The 13,525-nt window shown below is 44.9% G+C and overlaps 1 protein-coding gene across 1 annotated transcript in view; it reads left to right on the forward strand.

Moving 5' to 3' along the window:
* Window positions 1-13,525, forward strand: part of GPR162 (G protein-coupled receptor 162) — a 210,212-nt gene that overhangs the window by 153,479 nt on the left and 43,208 nt on the right. Inside the window, exon 3 of the mRNA XM_053693069.1 lies at window positions 13,265-13,449. Within this exon, the coding sequence (XP_053549044.1) occupies window positions 13,265-13,449 (185 nt within the window). The remainder of the gene's footprint in view (window positions 1-13,264; window positions 13,450-13,525) is intronic.

Below are 13,525 nucleotides of genomic sequence, written 5' to 3' on the forward strand. Positions count from 1 at the left end.
ATAATGTAGAATGAGCACTGTATGGGGTCGATGAGGGTGGGTACCAAGAGCTATAATGTAGAATGAGCACTGTATGGGGTCGATGAGGGTGAGTACCAAGAGCTATAATGTAGAATGAGCACTGTATGGGGGCGATGAGGGTGAGTACCAAGAGCTATAATGTACAATGAGCACTGTATGGGGGCGATGAGGGTGAGTACCAAGAGCTATAATGTAGAATGAGCACTGTATGGGGGCGATGAGGATGAGTACCAAGAGCTATAATGTAGAATCAGCACTGTATGGGGGATGAGGGTGGGTACCAAGAGCTGTAATGTAGAATGAGCACTGTAGGCGGGCGATGATGGTGGGTACCAAGAGCTATAATGTAGAATGAGCACTGTATGGGGGTGATGAGGGTGGGTACCAAGAGCTATAATGTAGAATGAGCACTGTTTGGGGGCGATGAGGGTGGGTACCAAGAGCTATAATGTAGAATGAGCACTTTATGGTGGGATGAGGGTGGGTACCAAGAGCTATAATGTAGAATGAGCACTGTATGGGGGCAATGAGGGTGAGTACCAAGAGCTATAATGTAGAATGAGCACTGTATGGGGGCGATGAGGGTGGGTACCAAGAGCTATAATGTAGAATGAGCACTGTATGGGGGCGATGAGGGTTTGTACCAAGAGCTATAATGTAGAATGAGCACTGTATGGGGCGATGAGGGTGGGTACCAAGAGCTATAATGTAGAATGAGCACTGTATGAAGGCGATGAGGGTGGGTACCAAGAGCTGTAATGTAGAATGAGCACTGTATGGGGGCGATGAGGGTGAGTACCAAGAGCTGTAATGTAGAATGAGCACTGTATGGGGGCGATGAGGGTGAGTACCAAGAGCTATAATGTAGAATGAGCACTGTATGGGGCGATGAGGGTGGGTACCAAGAGCTGTAATTTAGAATGAGCACTGTATGGGGGCGATGAGGGTGGGTACCAACAGCTATAATGTAGAATGAGCACTGTATGAGAGTGATGAGGGTGAGTACCAAGAGCTGTGATGTAGAATGAGCACTGTATGAGGCGATGAGGGTGAGTACCAAGAGCTATAATGTAGAATGAGCACTGTATGAGGGTGATGAGGGTGAGTACCAAGAGCTGTAATGTAGAATGAGCACTGTATGGGGCGATGAGGGTGAGTACCAAGAGCTATAATGTAAAATGAGCACTGTATGAGGGTGAGTACCAAGAGCTATAATGTAGAATGAGCACTGTATGGGGGTGATGAGGGTGGGTACCAAGAGCTATAATATAGAATGAGCACTGTATGGGGCGATGAGGGTGGGTACCAAGAGCTATAATGTAGAATGAGTACTGTATGGGGGCGATGGGGGTGGATGCCAAGAGCTGTAATGTAGAATGAGCACTGTATTGGGGTGATGAGGGTGGGTACCAAGAGGTATAATGTAGAATGAGCACTGTATCGGGGTGATAAGGGTGAGTACCAAGAGCTGTAATGTAGAATGAGCACTGTATGAGGGTGATGAGGGTGAGTACCAAGAGCTATAATGTAGAATGAGCCCTGTATGGGGGTGATGAGGGTGAGTACCAAGAGCTGTAATGTAGAATGAGCACTGTAGGGGGGTACCAAGAGCTCTAATGTAGAATGAGCAGTGTATGGCGGCGATGAGGGTGGGTACCAAGAGCTATAATGTAGAATGAGCACTGTATAAAGGTGATGAGGGTGGGTACCAAGAGCTGTAATGTAGAATGAACACTGTATGGGGGTGATGAGGGTGAGTACCAAGAGCTGTAATGTAGAATGAGCACTGTATGGGGGTGATGAGGGTGGGTACCAAGAGCTATAATGTAGAATGAGTACTGTATGAAGGCGATGAGGGTGAGTACCAAGAGCTATAATATAGAATGAGCACTGTATGGGGGTGATGAGGGTGGGTACCAAGAGCTATAATGTAGAATGAGCACTGTATGGGGGCGATAAGGGTGGGTACCAAGAGCTATAATGTAGAATGAGCACTGTATGGGGTCGATGAGGGTGGGTACCAAGAGCTATAATGTAGAATGAGCACTGTATGGGGTCGATGAGGGTGAGTACCAAGAGCTATAATGTAGAATGAGCACTGTATGGGGCGATGAGGGTGAGTACCAAGAGCTATAATGTAGAATGAGCACTGTATGGGGGCGATGAGGGTGAGTACCAAGAGCTATAATGTAGAATGAGCACTGTATGGGGGCGATGAGGGTGAGTACCAAGAGCTATAATGTAGAATGAGCACTGTATGGGGGCGATGAGGATGAGTACCAAGAGCTATAATGTAGAATCAGCACTGTATGGGGGATGAGGGTGGGTACCAAGAGCTGTAATGTAGAATGAGCACTGTAGGCGGGCGATGATGGTGGGTACCAAGAGCTATAATGTAGAATGAGCACTGTATGGGGGTGATGAGGGTGGGTACCAAGAGCTATAATGTAGAATGAGCACTGTTTGGGGGCGATGAGGGTGGGTACCAAGAGCTATAATGTAGAATGAGCACTTTATGGTGGGATGAGGGTGGGTACCAAGAGCTATAATGTAGAATGAGCACTGTATGGGGGCAATGAGGGTGAGTACCAAGAGCTATAATGTAGAATGAGCACTGTATGGGGGCGATGAGGGTGGGTACCAAGAGCTATAATGTAGAATGAGCACTGTATGGGGGCGATGAGGGTTTGTACCAAGAGCTATAATGTAGAATGAGCACTGTATGGGGCGATGAGGGTGGGTACCAAGAGCTATAATGTAGAATGAGCACTGTATGAAGGCGATGAGGGTGGGTACCAAGAGCTGTAATGTAGAATGAGCACTGTATGGGGGCGATGAGGGTGAGTACCAAGAGCTGTAATGTAGAATGAGCACTGCATGGGGGCGATGAGGGTGAGTACCAAGAGCTATAATGTAGAATGAGCACTGTATGGGGCGATGAGGGTGGGTACCAAGAGCTGTAATTTAGAATGAGCACTGTATGGGGGCGATGAGGGTGGGTACCAACAGCTATAATGTAGAATGAGCACTGTATGAGAGTGATGAGGGTGAGTACCAAGAGCTGTAATGTAGAATGAGCACTGTATGAGGCGATGAGGGTGAGTACCAAGAGCTATAATGTAGAATGAGCACTGTATGAGGGTGATGAGGGTGAGTACCAAGAGCTGTAATGTAGAATGAGCACTGTATGGGGCGATGAGGGTGAGTATCAAGAGCTATAATGTAAAATGAGCACTGTATGAGGGTGAGTACCAAGAGCTATAATGTAGAATGAGCACTGTATGGGGTCGATGAGGGTGAGTACCAAGAGCTATAATGTAGAATGAGCACTGTATGGGGCGATGAGGGTGAGTACCAAGAGCTATAATGTAGAATGAGCACTGTATGGGGGCGATGAGGGTGAGTACCAAGAGCTATAATGTAGAATGAGCACTGTATGGGGTACCAAAAGCTATAATGTAGAATGAGCACTGTTTGGGGGCGATGAGGGTGGGTACCAAGAGCTATAATGTAGAATGAGCATTTTATGGTGGGATTCAGGGGTGGGTACCAAGAGCTATAATGTAGAATGAGCACTGTATGGGGGCAATGAGGGTAAGTACCAAGAGCTATAATGTAGAATGAGCACTGTATGGGGGCGATGAGGGTGGGTACCAAGAGCTATAATGTAGAATGAGCACTGTATGGGGGCGATGAGGGTTTGTACCAAGAGCTATAATGTAGAATGAGCACTGTATGGGGCGATGAGGGTGGGTACCAAGAGCTATAATGTAGAATGAGCACTGTATGAAGGCGATGAGGGTGGGTACCAAGAGCTGTAATGTAGAATGAGCACTGTATGGGGGCGATGAGGGTGAGTACCAAGAGCTGTAATGTAGAATGAGCACTGTATGGGGGCGATGAGGGTGAGTACCAAGAGCTATAATGTAGAATGAGCACTGTATGGGGCGATGAGGGTGGGTACCAAGAGCTGTAATTTAGAATGAGCACTGTATGGGGGCGATGAGGGTGGGTACCAGCAGCTATAATGTAGAATGAGCACTGTATGAGGGTGATGAGGGTGAGTACCAAGAGCTGTAATGTAGAATGAGCACTGTATGGGGCGATGAGGGTGAGTACCAAGAGCTATAATGTAAAATGAGCACTGTATGAGGGTGAGTACCAAGAGCTATAATGTAGAATGAGCACTGTATGGTGGTGATGAGGGTGGGTACCAAGAGCTATAATGTAGAATGAGCACTGTATGGGGCGATGAGGGTGGGTACCAAGAGCTATAATGTAGAATGAGTACTGTATGGGGGCGATGAGGGTGGTTGCCAAGAGCTGTAATGTAGAATGAGCACTGTATTGGGGTGATGAGGGTGGGTACCAAGAGGTATAATGTAGAATGAGCACTGTATCGGGGTGATGAGGGTGAGTACCAAGAGCTGTAATGTAGAATGAGCACTGTATGAGGGTGATGAGGGTGAGTACCAAGAGCTATAATGTAGAATGAGCACTGTATGAGGGTGATGAGGGTGAGTACCAAGAGCTATAATGTAGAATGAGCACTGTATGGGGGTGATGAGGGTGAGTACCAAGAGCTATAATGTAGAATGAGCACTGTATGGGGGTGATGAGTGTGAGTACCAAGAGCTGTAATGTAGAATGAGCACTGTATGGGGGCGATGAGGGTGGGTACCAAGAGCTATAATGTAAAATGAGCACTGTATGGGGGCGATGAGGGTGAGTACCAAGAGCTATAATATAGAATTAGCACTGTATGAAGGCGATGAGGGTGGGTACCAAGAGCTGTAATGTAGAATGAGCACTGTATGGGGGTGATGAGGGTGAGTACAAAGAGCTGTAATGTAGAATGAGCACTGTATGGGGGCGATGAGGGTGAGTACCAAGAGCTGTAATTTAGAATGAGCACTGTATGGGGGCGATGAGGGTGGGTACCAAGAGCTATAATGTACAATGAGCACTGTATGGGGGCGATGAGGGTGGATACCAAGAGCTGTAATATAGAATGAGCACTGTATGAAGGCGATGAGGGTGGGTACCAAGATCTATAATGTAGAATGAGCACTGTATGGGGGCGATGAGAGTGGGTACCAAGAGCTATAATGTAGAATGAGCACTGTATGGGGGCGATGAGGGTGAGTACCAAGAGCTATAATGTAGAATGAGCACAGTATGGGGGTGATGAGGGTGGGTACCAAGAGCTATAATGTAGAATGAGCATTGTATGGGGCATTGAGGGTGGGTACCAAGAGCTATAATGTAGAATGAGCACTGCATGGGCGGGATGAGGGTGGGTACCAAGAGCTATAATGTAGAATGAGCACTGCATGGGCGGGATGAGGGTGGGTACCAAGAGCTATAATGTAGATTGAGCACTGTATGGGGGCAATGAGGGTGAGTACCAAGAGCTATAATGTAGAATGAGCACTGTATGGGGGCGATGAGGGTGGGTACCAAGAGCTGCAATGTAGATTGAGCACTGTATGGGGGCGATGAGGGTGAGTACCAAGAGGTATAATGCAGAATGAGCACTGTATGGGGGCGATGAGGGTGAGTACCAAGAGCTGTAATGTAGAATGAGCACTGTATGGGGGCGATGAGGGTGAGTACCAAGAGCTGTAATGTAGAATGAGCACTGTATGAAGGCGATGAGGGTGAGTACCAAGAGCTGTAATGTAGAATGAGCACTGTATGGGGGCGATGAGGGTGGGTTCCAAGAGCTGTAATGTAGAATGAGCACTGTATGGGGGCAATGAGGGTGAGTACCAAGAGCTATAATGTAGAATGAGCACTGTATGAGGGTGATGAGGGTGGGTACTAAGAGCTATAATGTAGAATGAGCACTGTACGGGGGCGATGAGGGTGGGTACCAAGAGCTATAATGTAGAATGAACACTGTATGGGGGCGATGAGGGTGGGTACCAAGAGCTATAATGTAGAATGAGCACTGTATGGGGTTGATGAGGGTGAGTACCAAGAGCTGTAATGTAGAATGAGCACTGTATGGGGGCGATGAGGGTGGGTACCAAGAGCTGTAATGTAGAATGAGCACTGTATGGGGGCGATGAGGGTGGGTACCAAGAGCTGTAATGTAGAATGAGCACTGTATGGGGCATTGAGGGTGGGTACCAAGAGCTATAATGTAGAATGAGCACTGTATGAGGGTGATGAGGGTGAGTACGAAGAGCTATAATGTAGAATGAGCACTGTATGAGGGTGATGAGGGTGGGTACCAAGAGCTATAATGTAGAATGAGCACTGTATGGGGTCGATGAGGGTGAGTACCAAGAGCTATAATGTAGAATGAGCACTGTATGGGGGCGATGAGGGTGAGTACCAAGAGCTATAATGTAGAATGAGCACTGTATGGGGTTGATGAGGGTGAGTACCAAGAGCTATAATGTAGAATGAGCACTGTATGGGGGCGATGAGGGTGAGTACCAAGAGCTATAATGTAGAATGAGCACTGTATGGGGGCGATGAGGGTGAGTACCAAGAGCTCTAATGTAGAATGAGCACTGTATGGGGGCGATGAGGGTGAGTACCAAGAGCTATAATGTACAATGAGCACTGTATGGGGCATTGAGGGTGGGTACCAAGAGCTATAATGTAGAATGAGCACTGTATGGGGGCTGTAATGGTGAGTACCCAGAGCTTTAATGTAGAATAAGCATGGTATGGGGGCGATGAGGGTGAGTACCAAGAGGTATAATGTACAATGAGCACTGTACGGGGCATTGAGGGTGGGTAACAAGAGCTATAATGTAGAATGAGCACTGTATGGGGGCGATGAGGGTGGGTACCAAGAGCTATAATGTAGAATGAGCACTGTATGGGGCATTGAGGGTGGGTACCAAGAGCTATAATGTACAATGAGCACTGTATGGGGTGATGAGGGTGGGTACCAAGAGCTATAATGTACAATGAGCACTGTATGGGGGCGATGAGGGTGGGTACCAAGAGCTATAATGTACAATGAGCACTGTATGGGGCATTGAGGGTGGGTTCCAAGAGCTATAATGTACAATGAGCACTGTATGGGGTGATGAGGGTGGGTACCAAGAGCTATAATGTACAATGAGCACTGTATGGGGGCGATGAGGGTGAGTACCAAGAGCTATAATCTACAATGAGCACTGTATGGGGGCGATGAGGGTGAGTACCAAGAGCTATAATGTACAATGAGCACTGTATGGGGTGATGAGGGTGGGTACCAAGAGCTGTAATGTAGAATGAGCACTGTATGAAGGCGATGAGGGTGGGTACCAAGAGCTATAATGTACAATGAGCACTGTATGGGGGCAATGAGGGTGAGCACCAAGAGCTATAATGTACAATGAGCACTGTATGGGGGCGATGAGGGTGAGTACCAAGAGCTATAATGTAGAATGAGCACTGTATGGGGGCGATGAGGGTGAGTACCAAGAGCTATAATGTACAATGAGCACTGTATGGGGCGACGAGGGTGAGTACCAAGAGCTATAATGTACAATGAGCACTGTATGGGGGCAATGAGGGTGAGTACCAAGAGCTATAATGTACAATGAGCACTGTATGGGGCATTGAGGATGGGTACCAAGAGCTGTACTGTAGACTCAGCACTGTATGGGAGCGATGAGGGTGAGTACCCTGAGCTTTAATGTAGAATAAGCACTGTGTGGGGGGCAGATTGAATTTTCACTGATTTCTAACAATAGCAACACAGGACATTTACATGTACTGATCGACTGAACTACAAGATATTTACTCCAATATACATATCCCATCTCTTTAAAGTGACATTTTGACATTGTTAATTAAATTGTTTGCCTGTTGAAGCCACCACTTATACTGAGAATATGAACCTATTCTCAGTAGAAAAGCCATGTACACAGGAGACCATGGTACTAATTAATCTCCCATTGGGGAAGGGGGGAAGATAGATATTTTTGTATCAGAAATAGCCAGTTTTTCTAACTGAGCACCCCAGCCATGCTAAATAGTTTAATACCTAACTATTAGGTTTTTTGTGCAGAGATACCATGAACAGGTCTGCTTTACTTGCAGACTCAGCTCATATATAAAAGCGTGTCCTTGAGAACAATATGTTATGGTTTTAACAGGCAAAAATAAACATTAAGGAAGAACCTCACATACCTTTAACAATCTGCAGCATGTATAACAAATAATCTGCAGCATGTATAACAAATAATCTGTAGCATGTATAACAAATAATCTGCAGCATGTATAACAAATAATCTGTAGCATGTATAACAAATAATCTGCAGCATTTATAACAAATAATCTGCAGCATGTATAACAAATAATCTGTAGCATGTATAACAAATAATCTGTAGCATGTATAACAAATAATCTGCAGCATGTATAACAAATAATCTGTAGCATGTATAACAAATAATCTGCAGCATGTATAACAAATAATCTGCAGCATGTATAACAAATAATCTGCAGCATGTATAACAAATAATCTGCAGCATGTATAACAAATAATCTGTAGCATGTATAACAAATAATCTGCAGCATGTATAACAAATAATCTGCAGCATGTATAACAAATAATCTGTAGCATGTATAACAAATAATCTGCAGCATTTATAACAAATAATCTGCAGCATGTATAACAAATAATCTGTAGCATGTATAACAAATAATCTGTAGCATGTATAACAAATAATCTGCAGCATGTATAACAAATAATCTGTAGCATGTATAACAAATAATCTGCAGCATGTATAACAAATAATCTGCAGCATGTATAACAAATAATCTGCAGCATGTATAACAAATAATCTGTAGCATGTATAACAAATAATCTGCAGCATGTATAACAAATAATCTGCAGCATGTATAACAAATAATCTGGAACAAATTGATGCAAAACTAATTTTATAGTACAGTGCCCTTTTAACCTTTGCCCCACAAGAAATTTATGCTAACTATTCACATACTACCCTCCTAATCCACAGACCCCACATACACAGGAAATGTACCACTTTTACTGGAGTCTAATATAAAAGTAGTACATGGGGCTTGGAGTAATATTGGTTGCCCATAACTGACTCCATTACTGGGTAAAGAATTGTGAGAATTTGTTAGGAGGAATTTAATGAATTACTAGAAGATAGTCTAAGGTAAGGACTAAGTGGAATGTAACTGGGGTAAAGGTAGTTAGCAGCAATGAAGCTTAGGTGTCATAGTTGTCCTGCTCCTCTGTATCCTCATTGTCCTGCTCCTCTGTATCCTCATTGTCCTGTTCCTCTGTATTCTCATTGTCCTGCTCCTCTGTATCCTCATTGTCCTGCTCCTCTGTATCCTCATTGTCCTGCTCCTCTGTATCCTCGTTGTCCTGCTTCTTTGTATCCTCATTGTACTGCTCCTCTGTATCCTCATTGTCCTGCTCCTCTGTATCCTCATTGTCCTGCTCCTCTGTATCCTCATTGTCCTGCTCCTCTGTATCCTCATTGTCCTGCTCCTCTGTATCCTCATTGTCCTGCTCCTCTGTATTCTCATTGTCCTGCTCCTCTGTATCCTCATTGTCCTGCTCCTCTGTATCCTCATTGTCCTGCTCCTCTGTATCCTCATTGTCCTGCTCCTCTGTATTCTCATTGTCCTGCTCCTCTGTATCCTCGTTGTCCTGCTCCTCTGTATCCTCATTGTCCTGCTCCTCTGTATCCTCATTGTACTGCTCCTTTGTATCCTCATTGTCCTGTTCCTCTGTATTCTCATTGTCCTGCTCCTCTGTATCCTCATTGTCCTGCTCCTCTGTATCCTCATTGTACTGCTCCTCTGTATCCTCATTGTCCTGCTCCTCTGTATCCTCGTTGTCCTGCTCCTCTGTATCCTCGTTGTCCTGCTCCTCTGTATCCTCATTGTACTGCTCCTCTGTATCCTCATTGTCCTGCTCCTCTGTATCCTCATTGTCCTGTTCCTCTGTATTCTCATTGTCCTGCTCCTCTGTATCCTCATTGTCCTGCTCCTCTGTATCCTCATTGTCCTGCTCCTCTGTATCCTCATTGTCCTGCTCCTCTGTATTCTCATTGTCCTGCTCGCTCCGCTGTATCGTCGTTGTCCTGCTCCTCTGTATCCTTATTGTCCTGCTCCTCTGTATAATCATTGTCCTGTTCCTCTGTGTTATCATTCTCCTGCTCCTCTGTATTTTCATTCTCCTGCTCCTCTGTATTCTCATTGTCCTGTTCCTCTGTATTCTCATTGTCCTGCTCCTCTGTATCCTCATTGTCCTGCTCCTCTGTATCCTCATTGTCCTGCTCCTCTGTATCCTCATTGTCCTGCTCCTCTGTATTCTGATTGTCCTGCTCGCTCCTCTGTATCCTCATTGTCCTGCTCCTCTGTATCCTCATTGTCCTGCTCCTCTGTATCCTCATTGTCCTACTCCTCTGTATTCTCATTTTCCTGCTCGCTCCTCTGTATCCTCGTTGTCCTGCTCCTCTGTATCCTTATTGTCCTGCTCCTCTGTATTATCATTGTCCTGTTTCTCTGTGTTATCATTCTCCTGCTCCTCTGTATTTTCATTCTCCTGCTCCTCTGTATTCTCATTGTCCTGTTCCTCTGTATTATCATTGTCCTGCTCCTCTGTATTCTCATTGTCCTGCTCCTCTGTATCCTCGTTGTCCTGTTCCTCTGTATCCTCGTTGTCCTGCTCCTCTGTATCCTCGTTGTCCTTCTCCTCTGTATCCTTGTTGTCCTGCTATTCTGTATCCTCATTGTCCTGCTCCTCTGTATTCTCATTGTCCTGCTCGCTCCTCTGTATCCTGGTTGTCCTGTTCCTCTGTATTATCATTCTCCTGCTCCTCTGTATTCTCATTCTCTTGCTCCTCTGTATCTTCATTGTCCTGCTCTACTGTATTCTCATTGTCCTTCTCCTCAGTATTCTCGTTGTCCTGCTCCTCTGTATTCTAATTCTCCTGCTCCTCTGTATTCTCATTGTCCTGCTCCACTGTAATATCATTGTCCTGCTCCTCTGTATTCTAATTGTCCTGTTCCTCTGTATTTTTATTGTCCTGCTCCTCTGTATACTCATTATCCTGCTCCTCTGTATTCTCATTGTCCTGCTGCACTGTAATATCATTGTCCTTCTCCTCAGTATTCTCATTGTCCTGTTCCTCTGTATTATCATTCTCCTGCTCCTCTGTATTCTCATTCTCTTGCTCCTCTGTATCTTCATTGTCCTGCTCTACTGTATTCTCATTGTCCTTCTCCACAGTATTCTCGTTGTCCTGCTCCTCTGTATTCTCATTCTCCTGCTCCTCTGTGTTATGGTATAACCCGGATACCAAGGGCTAATACCAGATGAAAGATGTCCTGAATATGGAATCAGCAACACACAACCCAGCTAATTCTCCCCTCAAACATGAGACCAGGCTCCATATTGAAGGTAAAAACAGAATGTACTTTATTGAGGGCTATATGCCCAGTATTTATGCAGGTCTGAGACCAGATGGGGGGTTGGAAGAGTATTTTACATTAGATAGAGGGAAGACACCCTTTGACATGATACAATAGGATTACATTACTTAACCAAATAAACAATTTAAACACAAGAAAACAATGGAGTCCTTCTTATCACCTGGAAGTCTTCTCTCTGTAGGTGATTAAACAATGTGAATGCTTATCACATAAACCTAATTACAGTACACAATAGATGCTGCCAGGAAACCTGTCTTTAGAAAATAGCTTCTCAAAGCTGAACAAAGTTAACCCTTCCAGTACTGACAGAGGGGTCTGTCACACTCTGTATTCTCATTGTCCTGCTCCACTGTAATATAATTGTCCTGCTCCTCTGTATTCTAATTGTCCTGTTCCTCTGTATTTTTATTGTCCTGCTCCTCTGTATTCTCATTCTCCTGCTCCTCTATATTCTCATTGTCCTGCTCCACTGTAATATCATTGTCCTTCTCCTCAGTATTCTCATTGTCCTGTTCCTCTGTATTATCAGTCTCCTGCTCCTCTGTATTCTCATTCTCTTGCTCCTCTGTATCTTCATTGTCCTGCTCTACTGTATTCTCATTGTCCTTCTCCACAGTATTCTCATTGTCCTGCTCCACTGTAATATCATTGTCCTGCTCCTCTGCATTCTAATTGTCCTGTTCCTTTGTATTTTTATTATCCTGCTCCTCTGTATTCTAATTGTCCTGTTCCTCTGTATTTTCATTGTCCTGCTCCTCTGTATTCTCATTTTTCTGCTCCTCTGTATCCTTATTGCCCTGCTCTTCTGTATCTTCATTGCCCTGCTCTACTGTATTCTCATTGTCATTCTCCTCAGTATTCTCATTGTCCTGTTCCTCTGTATTATCATTCTCCTGCTCCTCTGTATTCTCATTCTCTTGCTCCTCTGTATCTTCATTGTCCTGCTCTACTCTATTCTCATTGTCCTTCTCCTCAGTATTCTCGTTGTCCTGCTCCTCTGTATACTCGTTGTCCTGCTCCTCTGTATTCTCATTCTCCTGCTCCTCTGTATTCTCATTGTCCTGCTCCACTGTAATATCATTGTCCTGCTCCTCTGTATTCTAATTGCCCTCTTCCTCTGTATTTTTATTGTCCTCCTCTGTATTCTAATTGTCCTGTTCCTCTGTATTCTCATTGTCCTGATCCTCTGTATCCTCATTGTCCTGATCCTCTATATTCTCATTGTCCTGCTCCTCTGTATTTTCATTGTCCTGCTCCTCTGTATTTTCATTGTCCTGCTCCTCTGTATTCTCATTGTCCTGCTCCTCTGTATCCTCATTGTCCTGATCCTCTGTATCCTCATTGTCCTGATCCTCTATATTCTCATTGTCCTGCTCCTCTGTATTCTCATTGCCCTGCTCCTCTGTATCCTTGTTGTCCTTCTCCTCAGTTCTGTCTGTATTCTCATTCTCATGCTCCTCTGTATTCTCATTCTCCTGCTCTTCTGTATTCTAATTGTCCTGCTCCTCTGTATCTTTATTGTCCTGCTCTACTGTATTCTCATTGTCCTTCTCCTCAGTATTTTCATTGTCCTGCTCCTCTGTATTCTCATTCTCCTGCTCCCCTGTATTCTCCTGCTGCTCTGTATTTTCCTGCTCCTCCGTATTCTTCTGCTCATCTATATCCTTGTTATCCTGCTCCTCTGTATTCTTATTGTCCTGCCACCTGTTCCATTTTCCTTGCCCCATTGCTAATTGTTTTCTTCTGTTATCTCTTCTACCTGAATATCTTCTCTACTTATTTCCTGCTTTATTATATTTCTGCAATGTTGCAGATAGTGGACGAGAAGACTTTGCTGATGGGCGGCTGTGTGAGGTTCGTTTTGATGCCAATGGAGCTGCCATGAAAAGGCCTCCTCACTACCTGGGGGGAGACTTGAGGGATGGAAAGTTTTTGCCAGTCAGACATGTCCTGCTGCCCACAGACCGTGGCCAGTATCTACAGGTGCACAGGCAACAGGTGAGACAAGTATAGACTGGAAAATGTGTCATTCCATGTCACCAAGTCCAGTAAGTCCCCAGCATTCCCAAAATCC

The sequence above is a fragment of the Bombina bombina genome, chromosome 9 (genome assembly GCF_027579735.1).
Source record: "Bombina bombina isolate aBomBom1 chromosome 9, aBomBom1.pri, whole genome shotgun sequence".
In the NCBI taxonomy this organism is placed as follows: Eukaryota; Metazoa; Chordata; class Amphibia; order Anura; family Bombinatoridae; genus Bombina; species Bombina bombina.